Below are 13,072 nucleotides of genomic sequence, written 5' to 3' on the forward strand. Positions count from 1 at the left end.
CAGTTTTTCTGAGTTTGGAAAGGAGAATTGACACAGTATCCCTGCTTTAGTTTTTCAATGATGATGTAGGTTCAGAGCCCTCTTTTCCCTCTGCAGGTCTATCATGTCACCAATGATAGTAGTTACCTTCATGGCTATAGACAACAGGATTCACTGGTTCTAGATTCTCTAACGTCTTTGCCAGGTTCAGGGTTGGGAAGTTTGGGGAATGTGGAATGTAAACATTTCTCCTGTGAGTTCCACATGGCAGTAAGGCTGTCTGCCTAGAGATGGGCAAAATCATAGTGAGAGTTTCTAACCTTGCACATCCCATTTTCCATATTCACTCTTACTTTCTGGCCCCATGTCCTGTGACTGGAGGCTTGCGCTTGGTTCTAAATATGCAGCTATATCAATATTGTTTTTTACCAGTTTCCACTGGTAATCACTATCCATAGTGATTTCCTTCTGGAAGAGAGAAAATATCTTAGCACATTGGTACTTCTATAACAAGACGCTATAGTAATTTATGAATAATTATGTGTTCTTATTTCAGTATACTGGTGCCTGTGAATCCAAGACTCAATAAGGCTCCAACCTTTCATTATAAGAGAGCCCTTACGATCTCATAACCTACTAATATGACAATAGATATTGTTGTGTTGAGCATTAGGCTTAAATATGAACTTTAGTAGAGAAAGAAACATTCAGGCCACAGCAGTGAATCAAGTAATTTACCAGATAATAAGCACATTTTGAATTGGCCAGAGTGAGCCTCATGTTTCAAACACAGGGCTTTTTGGCCTCTTTTGAAGTCCAATATAAGTCTTTATTTCTATATACCCCTCATGTTGCTCTGTCCTGATTTTTTTCAAGTAATTGTTTATTACTTAAAATGAAAATATAAATCTATCATTCCCCTTTCCTTTTCTCCCATTTCTAGCCCCTCGGATATATACCTTCATCTTGCTAGCTCTCATATTCATGGTCACTTTTTTATTGTTATTTGTATCTAACACTAAACAAAGAACTATGAACAACTGAGGAGCATTGAGAATGGGAGAAGCAGTGTTCCCCAGGAAAGACCACTCCATCCTAATATTTTATAGACAATATATAACATGGGACAATCTTTCTGTCATAGACTAGTTCAGGGTTAACTTTTGCTCCTACCATGACTTTTTAAAAGCTCACTCCACAGCATGCTTTTTAACCTATAACACTGTCTCTCATCAATGGTGGAGAAAGTCTGGTTGAACTTTATTTTTATTTAGCTAATTAACCTTTGATATTCTCTTTAATATTTATATTTTATGAAAACACCATGTTCACCTTTTGAAGTGAACGAGTTTGCTAAATTGTTATTATCCCCTACACTTTGTGGGAGTGATTAAGGAGATTGGTGGGTGTCATTTTCCAGAAATTGAGTATTTTTATTTGTAAAGATTTTCAGTAGAATTATGAAAAGTTATTTGATTTCTTCATAGCAGAAAAAGTGCTTTATATTTTGGAATTCTTTATTCTTGTCTAACTGGGAAGAATGAAACAGAGTCTTAGTTTTGAAAACTAATCCTAGAAAACCTGTCTTTTAATTTCTGACACTCTTTTTCTCTTTTTGTATGCACTTATAGGAGGAGTGATGTGGATTTGGCACTGGGAATTAAATACTTTCCAGGTCCTGGTTTGTTTGATTTTTCACTTTTAACCCTTTGTTTTGACTGTAGCCATTTAAACTTTTCACTATTTGGTTCTTTTCTGTCTCCTTTATTTTTATTACAGCTGAAATATGAGCTATACAATGATTTGGTTTTTAATATTTTATATTTTTTATATGTGTAGTGGTGCTTTTCTTGCATGTTCGTCTATACATCACATGTGTACAATGCCCAATGAGACCAGAAGGTACCAGATGCCCTGGAACTGGAGTTACAAATGGTTGTTAACCAGCATGTGGGTGCTGAGAATCGAACCTGGGTCCTCTGGAAAGGCAATAGTGCTCTTCTGAGCTATCTTTCCTGCCCATCTACAATTGTTTTATAACTGACTATATTGGCATAATCCATGCCAAAGAGAAATCCGAGAGGAAAGCCTCATTCATACTATTATTTTGCTGACAATATGAAATTTAAAAGACAGGGTTCCTATCACTTTAAAGGTGTACCACGAGAGTAAGGCCTCAACAGAAAAAACTGTGGTCCCAACGGAAAAAAAGGTGTGATTCTGAGCAGTCTTTAGAATTCAAGGACCCTTATCGCTCATTGGACACAATGCATGTCAATCACTATGTCTCAGCAAATGAGCTTACAGTTCTGGTGACGTATGAGAGGGACCATTATTACTCTTCAAGGCTCCGCCCCCTCATACCTAGTCCTCAGCCATCTTGTGGCAGCCTCAGTCAGCTGCTCCTCCGTGTGCTGGTTAGCCCTTCCTTTTTAGGTGTTCCACACGTACCAACTCCATTGGTTCACTAGTGGAAAACGTAAGCTACTGCTCTCACAGCCTGTAAGGAGGGACTTTCGGTCAACAGCCTCCCTCCACTTCGTGGTAGTCACCCTAACAACGCCTCATCCCACCAACACCTTCAAAGCTCGAAGTTTCAATAAGATCTTAACTGGCAGGTATTTTGTGTCATGTCTGCTATTGTAGAGCTTGAGCCTGGATTACCTGACCAAGAGCAAGAAGGTGGTGGGATGGGGCATGACTCCAGACAAATTGTCTTACATGTGCTACCAATCGAAGATGCTTTTGACGACATAGATGGAACCGTAGCATTTCTGGTTTCTCAGGCAGTCATGAGAGCAATTGCAGAGGAAGGGTGTGGGCAGGAGGAGATATGGCCTGATGTTGAGGAGATCTGGCCACATTTGGAAGATATCTGGCCTGAAGAGGAGGAGGTATGGCCTGATGTTGAAGAGGACTGGTATGTCTGGAATGACCAGGAGAATGAGGACATTCAAAGGGAAGCAGAATACAACCAGTACTACAATAATGAAGATGAGGATGACGACGACGACGACGATGATGATGACGATGACGACTATGAATACGAAGAGGAGGAGGAGGAAGAGGAGGAGGAGGAAGATGAGGAGGAGGGAGAAGAACAAGATGAGGTTCAGGGGGAGGAGATCATCCTGCATGCCTGTGAGTTCACCTAAGGGGGGTTGAGGTCCCGATAGAGAAAGTTTGTTTCTCTTAAATACACCATGCCTCTAAAGTGTATACATGCTATTAACGACCACATTCTGCTTCACCCAAGGCAAGGCGAGTAGAATTCAGTCCTTGAGAGCCCACAGATACAGGAGAGGGAAGGACTCTCCAAGAAGTACAGACCTGACAAAGGAAGCATAGAATTGGGAGGGTGAGTGTCTAATAGGAGGAGCTACCTCCAGAATGGCTGTCTTTTGTAACATCCCAAAAGGTATCCCAAGGTACATTACACAGCTCAGCGGAGGCTGAGGGAGACATATTCTAGTACAGTGAGTCCTTGACTGAAGCACTTCCATATTCTGTCAAGTGCTGATTTTTTTCAACAAAGGGAACAAGGCCACCAAGCATCAGCAAAGCTTTTTACCATTCATCATTTGTTGGCATTGGTAGCTCACTTGCAGGCCATAAATAGAAAAATTGTGGTTCAAGTGGAAACCCAATTATAAATAAAATACCCTGCTATTGGGGTATTTTGGGGGAGTGATTTGCTGCTTTTTACCAATCTGTTTGATAAGATTACCAATTTAGTATACCAATTTAGTATACATCCTACAGTAGATGACTGTTGGTTGTTAAGGAATATTTAGGAAGGAGCATTGGAGGATGGAGATACCAGAGGGAAACAGCAAGTAAATTGGATATATTGTTTTGGGATGAATGTTTTAAGAATGCAAAGATGATCTGATGTAGGATGATCCAAGACAATGCTGAAGTGCTATGAGAATACTTGAAAGTTATACAAATCTGATATGAAGAGGTTGGGGAAATCAATGAGATAGATGCACTAGAGAATCTGTCTTTAAATATAACAAATGCTTTTTCAATAAAGCCCTAAAAATATTTAAAATTCATCAAGATAGAAAGGACTCTAATTCCTTCCAAAGGAGTAGAAATAATAAAAGGGACAGGATGTTCATGGTATTAGGAAAGGGGAAAAGCACCCTAAAGAACTATATGAAGCAGCAGAAATATGAAGTTCAGGAGTGTATCTACCACTGGGAAGCTGCCAAGACTACTGGATTTTGTTTGCCTACTGCTTTAAATGTAAGGACATGAAAATTTTAAGAAACATGGTTTATTAGAGGATAGAATATTTTAACATTTAACATAGAATAAAAATTGTATCTTTGCAAGGTCATGTTATAAACAGAAAAAAACAAGGCCTTTCTGGTATTAGAGACCCTTTCAGGGTCAGCTGATTGAAGGCATTAGATGATACAAGTCTCCTGATACCTAGGTGTTTGAGTTTCAAGAAGAAAATATGCTCAATACTTTTGTTAAGAAAACAAAGATATGACATGATAGACCAGTTTCTTAAGATTAAAAAAAAAGGAGTAGTTCATGTTACTGTTTTTCAGTTGTTAATTATCTGTAATTCTTCCTACAGATTGAGGGCAAAGGAAGCCATAGATGAAGATGGAATCCAATGAATCGGTTCTTCGTGAGATCGTCTGAATTCATTCACAGATGAAAATTATCACCAGTGATACTGTTGTAAACTTCTTCACCCAAAAAATATACACCCTGAAAACTTCCCCTATTGTTTAATCATTCCTTAAATTAAAAATAATTTTAAATGCATAAATTGTAGAGGTTTTTCAATAATACTAACTCAAGTTGACTGATGTATATTTTTGTTTTAGCCTACCAGTTCTGGAAGCGGGTCACTTTTAACTGTTTTAAGTACTCTTATTATACTCTCAATTAATTGCATTAGTAAACTTAAACCATTTATTGAAAAAACAAAGATGGCATAAAACCTACCCAGACTCTCTGAACATGGGTGTCAGTTAGGAGGCCTGGGCAGTCTAAGGGACCTCTGACAGTGGAACCAGGATGTATTCCTGGTGCACGGAAGGATTTTGGGAGCACATTTCCCATGGAGGGATACTCCCTTAACCTAGAGGCAGGAGAGAAGTCCTAGTCCATACTCCAAATGACTTGACAAATTTTGATGACCCCACCTGGAAGGCATCACCCTCCCTGAGGAGTGGATGTGGGGAGGTTGGATGGAGGGTTGATGAGGGACATGGGAGGTTGTAAGGGAGAGGGAACTGGGATGGTATGTAAAATAAGATTGTTTACAAATTACACAAAAGAAAAAAAGATGGAGGTCTATCACAGTCTGGATGCTATTCACAGAAACTGACAAGTGACCCAGTTTGTCTGGAAACAAGATAAAGCCCTTGAACACAGGGAGCAACAAAAGCCACAGCAGCACCTGGGAATTTGTCAGCAAAGGCAACTCCTTGGCTCCATTCAAGATGCACTAGATAGTACATTTTCCAATTGGCCTGACAGAGCCCCTGAAGGCCTTTAGTTTGTTCTTAATGTAACATAATTTGAAAACTGCTAATTCAGAATAATGCTCCACTATTGGACCAGCATGATATTGGCTTGAACACCTTTAAAATAAATTGAATAAAACAGTCCATACTGGATCCTGGATAAGGGATGGCACAGGTAGATCCTACAATTCTGAGAGGTCTAAAGACACAGAGCAAGACCTAAAAGGCAAATAATGGATGGTGTAGTGGAGAAAACATATAAGGAAAAAACCTACTTTCTGGATACATTATAACACACATATGAAGTTTTAAAACATACAAAACAACTATATGTATATAAACATATATAGTAAAGTGAATGTGTGTAATGCATGCTTAAGTAGATGCAAAGAATCTTCTATGAGAATATAAATCCCTATTTAGGATTACTGGATATATTTTTTAGGAAAGGAGAGTATTTAATTGAGTAGGGATACATGGTGGACTTCAACTACATCACAGTATATTTCTTAGGTTAGTTCAAGGGTGTATACATGTAAGTATTCACTATACCTTTGTATGCATTAGCAGTGTATCAGGAAGGGAAATGAAAAACAGGAGGGGTAAAATATTACAAGGCCTGGCTAATCTAAGGGACCTCTGACAGTGGAACCAGGATGTATCCCTGGTGCAGGAAGGGACTTTGGGAGCACATTCCCCATGGAGGGATACTCCCTTAACCTAGAGACAGGAGGGAGGGCCTAGGCCCTACCCCAAATTACTTGACAGATTTAGATGACCCCTCCCGGAAGGCACCACCCTCCCTGTGGAGTGGGAGAGGAATGGGATGGGAGGGTGGTGGTGGGGAAATAGGAGGGTGAGAGAGAGGGAGGGGTGGAGCCAGGGGTGGAGGGAGGTACAGAGGGAAGGGCAGAGGGAGGGATGGAGGGAAGGGTGGAGGGAGGGACGGAGGGAGGGGCACAGGGAGAGACAAAAGGAGGGACAGAGAGAAGGGTGGAGGGACGGAGGGAGGGGCAGAGGAAGGGACAGAGGGAAGGGCTGAGGGAGGGACAGAGGGAGAGGGAACTGGGATTGATATGTAAAATAAGAAAAAAAGTTCAAAAACTGGAGGAAAAGATGGATGTGACTAAAGTAGAGAATCAGAAGAAAAGGGACAGGATTTTAAGGGCGGAAAGCTATGTTTTACCAGTATTATAAAGCTTCATAGGTACTCATTTGCTTTAATACCTTCTGTTGTAGTCTATGGGAATATATTTTGTAGTCTATGGGAATATATCTCATTTTTACAATATTAAGTAGCATTATTCACATGTATACCATTGTCATTTTCTAGAGGTCAACTTTCTAAATTATTAGAACCTTTTAAAAACTTGATCTTTCTTTAAGTACCCATCATTGTGTTTTCCATTTGGTAGACATTTGATAAACATTTCTTACAAAAAAAAAACTTTCTTAATGCACACAGAATTCTATTTTAATTCTATTTTGGGTCATCAATGTTGACATTTAAACATGGGATAATAAGGACCAAGACAGAAATAGACAGAATGGATTCATTATAGTGTCATATAACACAAAAGGGTAAGTATAGTCTAAAATAATTTATTGCAAATATTTTAAAAACTAGAGTAGGAAGTTTTTAAGGCTCCCAACACAGAAATTCAAATGTTTGAGAAGAGAGTGTGACTTAGCTTGATTTTTTCATGAAACATTATATATAAATACATGTGTCAAACTATCACACTGTACCCCATAAATAAATGCTACTAAACACTCATTAAAACCAAAGATAACATAATCTACATAGTACATATTATCAGGAACTTGACTAATTTATGGCAAGCAGATGAGACAGAGACATTGTAAGTCCTTTGTCATATTCACACTGAGAGTCCAAATAGGAATTTACCTTAGTGTCACTGAAGATATTTCCAGTAATTTTAAATGGTTAGTGCTGAAATTTCTGCTAATATAATTTAAGACTAACTTCTAAATCTTCTGTGAATTATTTTGACATTCTTTTCACTACACAGGATGTATAGCCACAAATCTCATTACTTAGGGATGGACCTGTAGTTTAGATAACCAAGTATTTTTTTTTAAGTTTATCTTTTGTTAACTTCATAAATATATACAATGTTACTCTACTCTTCACATACACCTTCTTACAGGATCCTCAACATGCCTCTCCGAACATTATGTCCTCTACTTTTATAATCTGCATTCATGATTGTGGGGCCATCTACTGGAGCTTGGGCAACCTACCATTGGCCACACCTGAATCTTTCTGCTAACAGTCATCAACTGCCAGTAACTCCTCAGCCACAAGTGGGGAACTAATGAGATGCCCCACAATCCCTGCTGGAATTTTGACAGTCTTAATTTTGTGCATGTTTTATCCAGGCAACCACAACTGCTGTGAGTTCATGAGTGCAATAGCTTTGTCATGTCAACAAGACTATTTTGCAGCAGTCCTCCCTAATCCCTAGCTCGTACAATCTTTCTGCTCTCACTTATATAATATCCTCTGAGTCTTCGGTGGGGAGAGAATGGGATATAATTCTTCCTTTTAGGGCTGACCACTATATAGTCACTACTTCTTTGAACTTTGAACTGTTGCAAGCCTCGATGCTATTCCCTATTCACTACAAAAAGAAGCTTCTCTAACAACACAGAATAACTTATGGTTGTGAACATGAGTATTTATAAAGTGATTTGATCTTCTGCCCACTTAGCAAAATAATAGAAGCAGATTTTCCTCTTGGATCTATGACCTCCCCTGCCATGGAAACATAGACAGGCTTAAGCCCCTCTGTGAATGGGTTTTAATTCCAATTAGAAATCTATGGGTTACCACCATAATATTCATGTCACTTTTGCACCAATAAACACATCTAGCCAGGACAGTCAGTATGATAGCTTACAAGATTCATACTTTGGTAAGATTGCTGATAACTTTGCTCCCATAGAAACCTGCACTATGTAAGCTAGCCCGTAGGGAAGAAGCTTCCAGGTCATAACCACCTTAGGTTTGTTTCGATTTTTTTTTTTTTTTTTTTTTTTTTTGTCCTGTGTTGAAAGTGTGTGATGTCTTCAACAGTAGGAACTTACCTTTAAGTTCTGGTGGATAACTAAGAGCAATGGCAATAGCCTAAATTCATTGAGGATTCTCTGGGCTGCCTATGACTACAAATTGTAGGGTTTAATCTCCCACTTGATACTAGGCTTTTCGTTTGATACCCTATGACTTCTCAGAGCAGCATTATCCTATTACATAGGGCAACTCCAAATAAAACTGTGTTTAACATACATATTTTAGGAATCTTTTAAAATAATAGGTTTCTCTATGGCCTTTTCAAGAATTCTTGGTGATAGATATTCCTCCTGCTGTATCTTACCCTATTCTTCCATCCATCCCCTCCCAACTTAAACACTCCCCACTAGTCTCTTTTCTCCATTCATATACACTGTACTCTGCCAGTTCTGACTTAATCTTTTTCTCACCTCTTTCATGGCCTCTCTTTCTAGTTTCATGACTTCTACAGGCATTCCAATTTAAACACACAAATCTGAAACTTTGATGCTAGGATCTACATATGAGAGACAACATATAGCATTTCTTCCTTCTGGGCATGGTTTACCTTATTCAGTATATGTTTTCCACTTTCATCCAATTACCTAGAAATTGTATAGTTTCATTTTTTTATTTACAGATGAATAAACGTTCATTGTATATAGGTAACACATTGTCATTATCCATTCATAAGTTGATGGATATTTGGGCTGTTTCCATTTCTTGGACATTGTGGATAGAGGAGCAATTACATAGATGAGCAAGTATCTCTGTTGCAGGTTATAAAGTCTTTTGGTTACATGCCCAGGAACACTAGAGCTTGTTCATATGTTAAATCTACTTCTAGAAATCCACATTGATTTTCATCATGTCTGCATTGTTTCACATGTCCACTGACAGAATAATGACTACTTTTCCCCCAGCTTCACCAGCATTTTTGTCATTCAGTTTTCAATCATTTCTTAAGCCATTTTACCTGGAGATAGAAAATTTAAAAAAAAAAAAAGATTTTTAAATTACATTAACATGCTTCCTAAGATGTTGAACAATTTTTTACAATATTTCTTAACAGTTTGTGTTTATTCTTCTGAGAATTCTGTTAAGAGCTTAAGCCTGCCTTTTCACTGGGTTGTTTTGTTTTGTTTTTCTGGATGCTTTGTTTTGTTTTGTTTTCTAGATATTAACACTCTAACAGATATACATCTGGAGAGGATTTCTTTCCCAGCTCTGTGGGTTCCCTCTTCACTAAATTGGCTGTATCCTTTGCTGTACAGAGACCTTTACATTTCATAAGGTCACATTTGTCAATCAGCATTAATTCCTGAGTTAATTCAAAGTTTTTATTGTAGTGGTTTTTACATCTTTAGTTAGGCTTATTCTGTTGGCATTCTAAGACTACTGTGAATGGGATTGTTTCCCTGATTTCTTGTTTAGGATGTTTGTTATTGGTATATAGAAAGGCTACTTCTAATTATTGTAAATTGATTTTGTATGTCTGTTATTCTTTCTCTTGTCTTAGCAAGAACTTAAAGCAATGTTTCAAACAGAAATGGAGATAGTGGACAGTCCTATCTTGTTCCAGATTTTAATGGGCTTTTCTTTTTAAGTTTTTCTTTTCCATTTAGGATGATGTGATTTGTCATACATAAACTTTATAATGTTTAAATACATTCTATTCAGGTCTATTTCCCTAGGACATTTATCATGACATGATGTTCATTTTCATCAAATATATCTTTTGAGAAGACCATATGACTTTGGTCTTTAAGTTCATTCATATGATTTATTATATATACCCACATGTTTATATCATCATAAATGAATCACTGGGGTAACACCAACTTGATCATGGTGGATGGTCTATTTTATGTTTGTCTGAGAATTTTTGCATCTATTTTCGTAAGTGGTAGTGATCTGTTGTTGTGTTTTCATGAGTCTTTACCTGGATTTAGAATAACATGATTTTATAGAACAAGTTTGGATGTATTCCTTATATTTCTATCTTTTTAATAATGGAGAAATAGTTCTTGCATTTCTTTAAAGGTCTGATACATTTTTTTCTCTGCATCCATCTGGACCCAGGGTGGTTTATTCATTTAATTATCAGCCAGGGGACTTTTTATTGCTATTTAAATCTCACTTCATAATGTGGATCTGTGTAAAGTATTTATCTCTTCTTGGTTTTAATTTGATGGTTAAGATATATTTAGAAATAAATTCATTTCTTTTAGGTTCTTCAGCTTGTTTTGGGTCTGGAAAACCTGTACATTGGTGAAAGTAGGGTAATGAAGTCACATATGTATTGAGGTTAATAAATTTTTAATATCCCTAGTGTTTGTTTTATGAAGTTCAGTGCATACAAGTTTTGTGTGTATGGGTTAATAACTGTAATCACCTCTTGGTAGACTGTTCTCTTAATCAGAATTAAATGAGCATCTTTTAATTAGTTTTAGATTGAAGTCTAGCTAGTATGGAAATGAGTATGAAGCTGGGAATCACTCTACCTCAAGATCCAGCTATACCACTCTTAGGCATATACCTAAAGGACTCTATATCTTATTACAGAGAAACTTGCTCATCCATGTTCATTGCTGCTTTATTCAAAATACCCAGAATTTGGAAACAGTGTAGATGTCCATCAACGAATAAATGCATGCAAAAATGTAGTACATGTACATGATGAAATATTACTGAGCTATTTATAAAAAAATGAAGTCATGAAGTTCTCAGGTGAATGGATAAAGCTAGAAAAAGAACTCATCTTGAGTGAGATAACCCAGACTCCAAAAGACAAATATGGCACGCCTTAGCTTTTATGTGGATGTTAGATGTGAAGTCTTCAATAAGCAGGCTATAATCCATATAACCACAGAGGTTAGTTATAGAGTAAGAAACTAGGGGAAATAAAGAGCTCTCCCAAGGAAGAGGAAATAGAATAGATAGTTACAGATGGATGGAGTGGATTAGAAAAGATTGGAATGGAAGGACCAAGTAGCCAAGTAGGGGGAAGAAGCATGTATCGAGGGAAATAAGAGTAGGAACAGCTAAAACTAGTTGCCTTTTCATGGATATCATAGAAACCTAATGCAGTAGAAGCTTCTTAAAATTGTGAAATAAATCTAAATGGAATCACCAAATAGAGGAGACAAAGCCCCAACTAGACATCTCTTGCCACCAAGTGAAACCTCCAATGCTGGGGATGGGTTACATCTAATTGACTTGTTTGCCAAAGGAGATACATAGAAATCCCAAAAAACCTAGGTTCCTGTAAAAACTATTGGTTGCTTTCTGAAAACTGATGGTAAGGCCCTATTTGCTTATATATTATGATTTCTGATCTTGTGTTTTCTGTGTAAATATGGGTTTCTCTGTGTATGTGTTTTTGTGGTTTTTCCTTGGCTCTGTATTTCTATTTTGTACCATTCTGGTATGTTTTTATTTTATCTTATTTTACTCTTTTAGATGGCTTTAAAAAAAATTAGATGAAGAAAGGGTATGAATTTGAGTGGCCTGGGAGGTGGGAAGGAACTAGAATTAGAAGAAGTTAGGAGGCAGAAAAAACCTATTAGGATATATTATATGAAAAACTCTATTTTCAAAAAAGGAAATAAATAAATAAATAAGAAAAAAGACATCTGCTTTGTCATTTATTAATACCTGCCTGCTTTCTGGTTTCATTTGCTTGCAGAATGATTTTCAATCCCTTCACTCTAAGAGCATTTTTGCTTGAACTTGAGGTAAGCATTTTTGTAGACAGCAAAAAAGATGATTCCTGTCTTCTGGCCCATTTGGCCATTTTGCATCTTTTGATTGGGGACTTTGGCCATTCATACTCAAAATTATAATTGAAAGGTGTATATTCATTTATGCGATTTTGTTGATTTTGTGGTGTTTGGTTTTTTATTCCAAATTTAAATAACTGCTTCCCTGGCATTACTTATTTTCCACCCACAGAAATGCATGTGACTATCCTTGCCTTCAGTTCAAAAATTCCTTCTGGTAGTCTTGGAAGTAATAATTTAGTGGTCATAAATTCTTTGGTATGAGCTTGCTGAGGCTTTGTTCTATGCCTATTCCTTGAAATTATCCTCCTATATTTATCATTCATAGATTTGACCTTTTAGTGCTACATAAAATTTCCAACATAGTCTGTACATTAATATTTTATATTTATAGTTTTCTTGGATGGGCTGATCCAGTATAGGACTGGAGGAAACATATCTAAACATATAAAGACTATATATGGCAAACCCATGGCCAACAAAATTTTAAATGGAGAAAAAGTAAAAGTCAACTCACTAAAATCAAAACCATGATAGGGATGACTGCCATTTCCACCCCTTGTTTAAATGGTGCTTGAAGATCTAGCTAGAGCAATAAGAGAAAGAAATAAAAGATATACAAATACGAAAAGAACAAGGTAAATGATGCAACTGTGTACCTTGTCTTTAAGCCTTTGTATTCTATTTTTTACATTGTGACTTATTGACCTCTTCATGTCCAACTATATGTTAGTTTTATTTAT

At 37.1% G+C, this 13,072-nt stretch overlaps 1 protein-coding gene across 2 annotated transcripts; it reads left to right on the plus strand.

The window, feature by feature from the left end:
- The first annotated feature begins 2,442 nt into the window (after positions 1-2,442).
- On the plus strand, positions 2,443-4,630 carry LOC127218287 (glutamic acid-rich protein). 2 transcript variants are annotated; one of them, XM_051179325.1, is made up of 2 exons: positions 2,443-3,120; positions 4,574-4,630. In XM_051179325.1, exons 1-2 carry the CDS (start codon positions 2,610-2,612, stop codon positions 4,576-4,578), a joined length of 516 nt encoding a protein of 171 aa, XP_051035282.1. In that variant the 5' UTR covers positions 2,443-2,609; the 3' UTR covers positions 4,579-4,630. The 2 variants fall into 2 exon arrangements, 1 of the variants encoding a protein (XP_051035282.1); XR_007834178.1 differs by lacking the exon at positions 2,443-3,120 and adding an exon at positions 3,236-3,337.
- Positions 4,631-13,072: the final 8,442 nt, after the last annotated feature.

This window comes from Phodopus roborovskii, unplaced genomic scaffold, assembly GCF_943737965.1.
Source record: "Phodopus roborovskii unplaced genomic scaffold, PHOROB, whole genome shotgun sequence".
Lineage (NCBI taxonomy): Eukaryota > Metazoa > Chordata > Mammalia > Rodentia > Cricetidae > Phodopus > Phodopus roborovskii.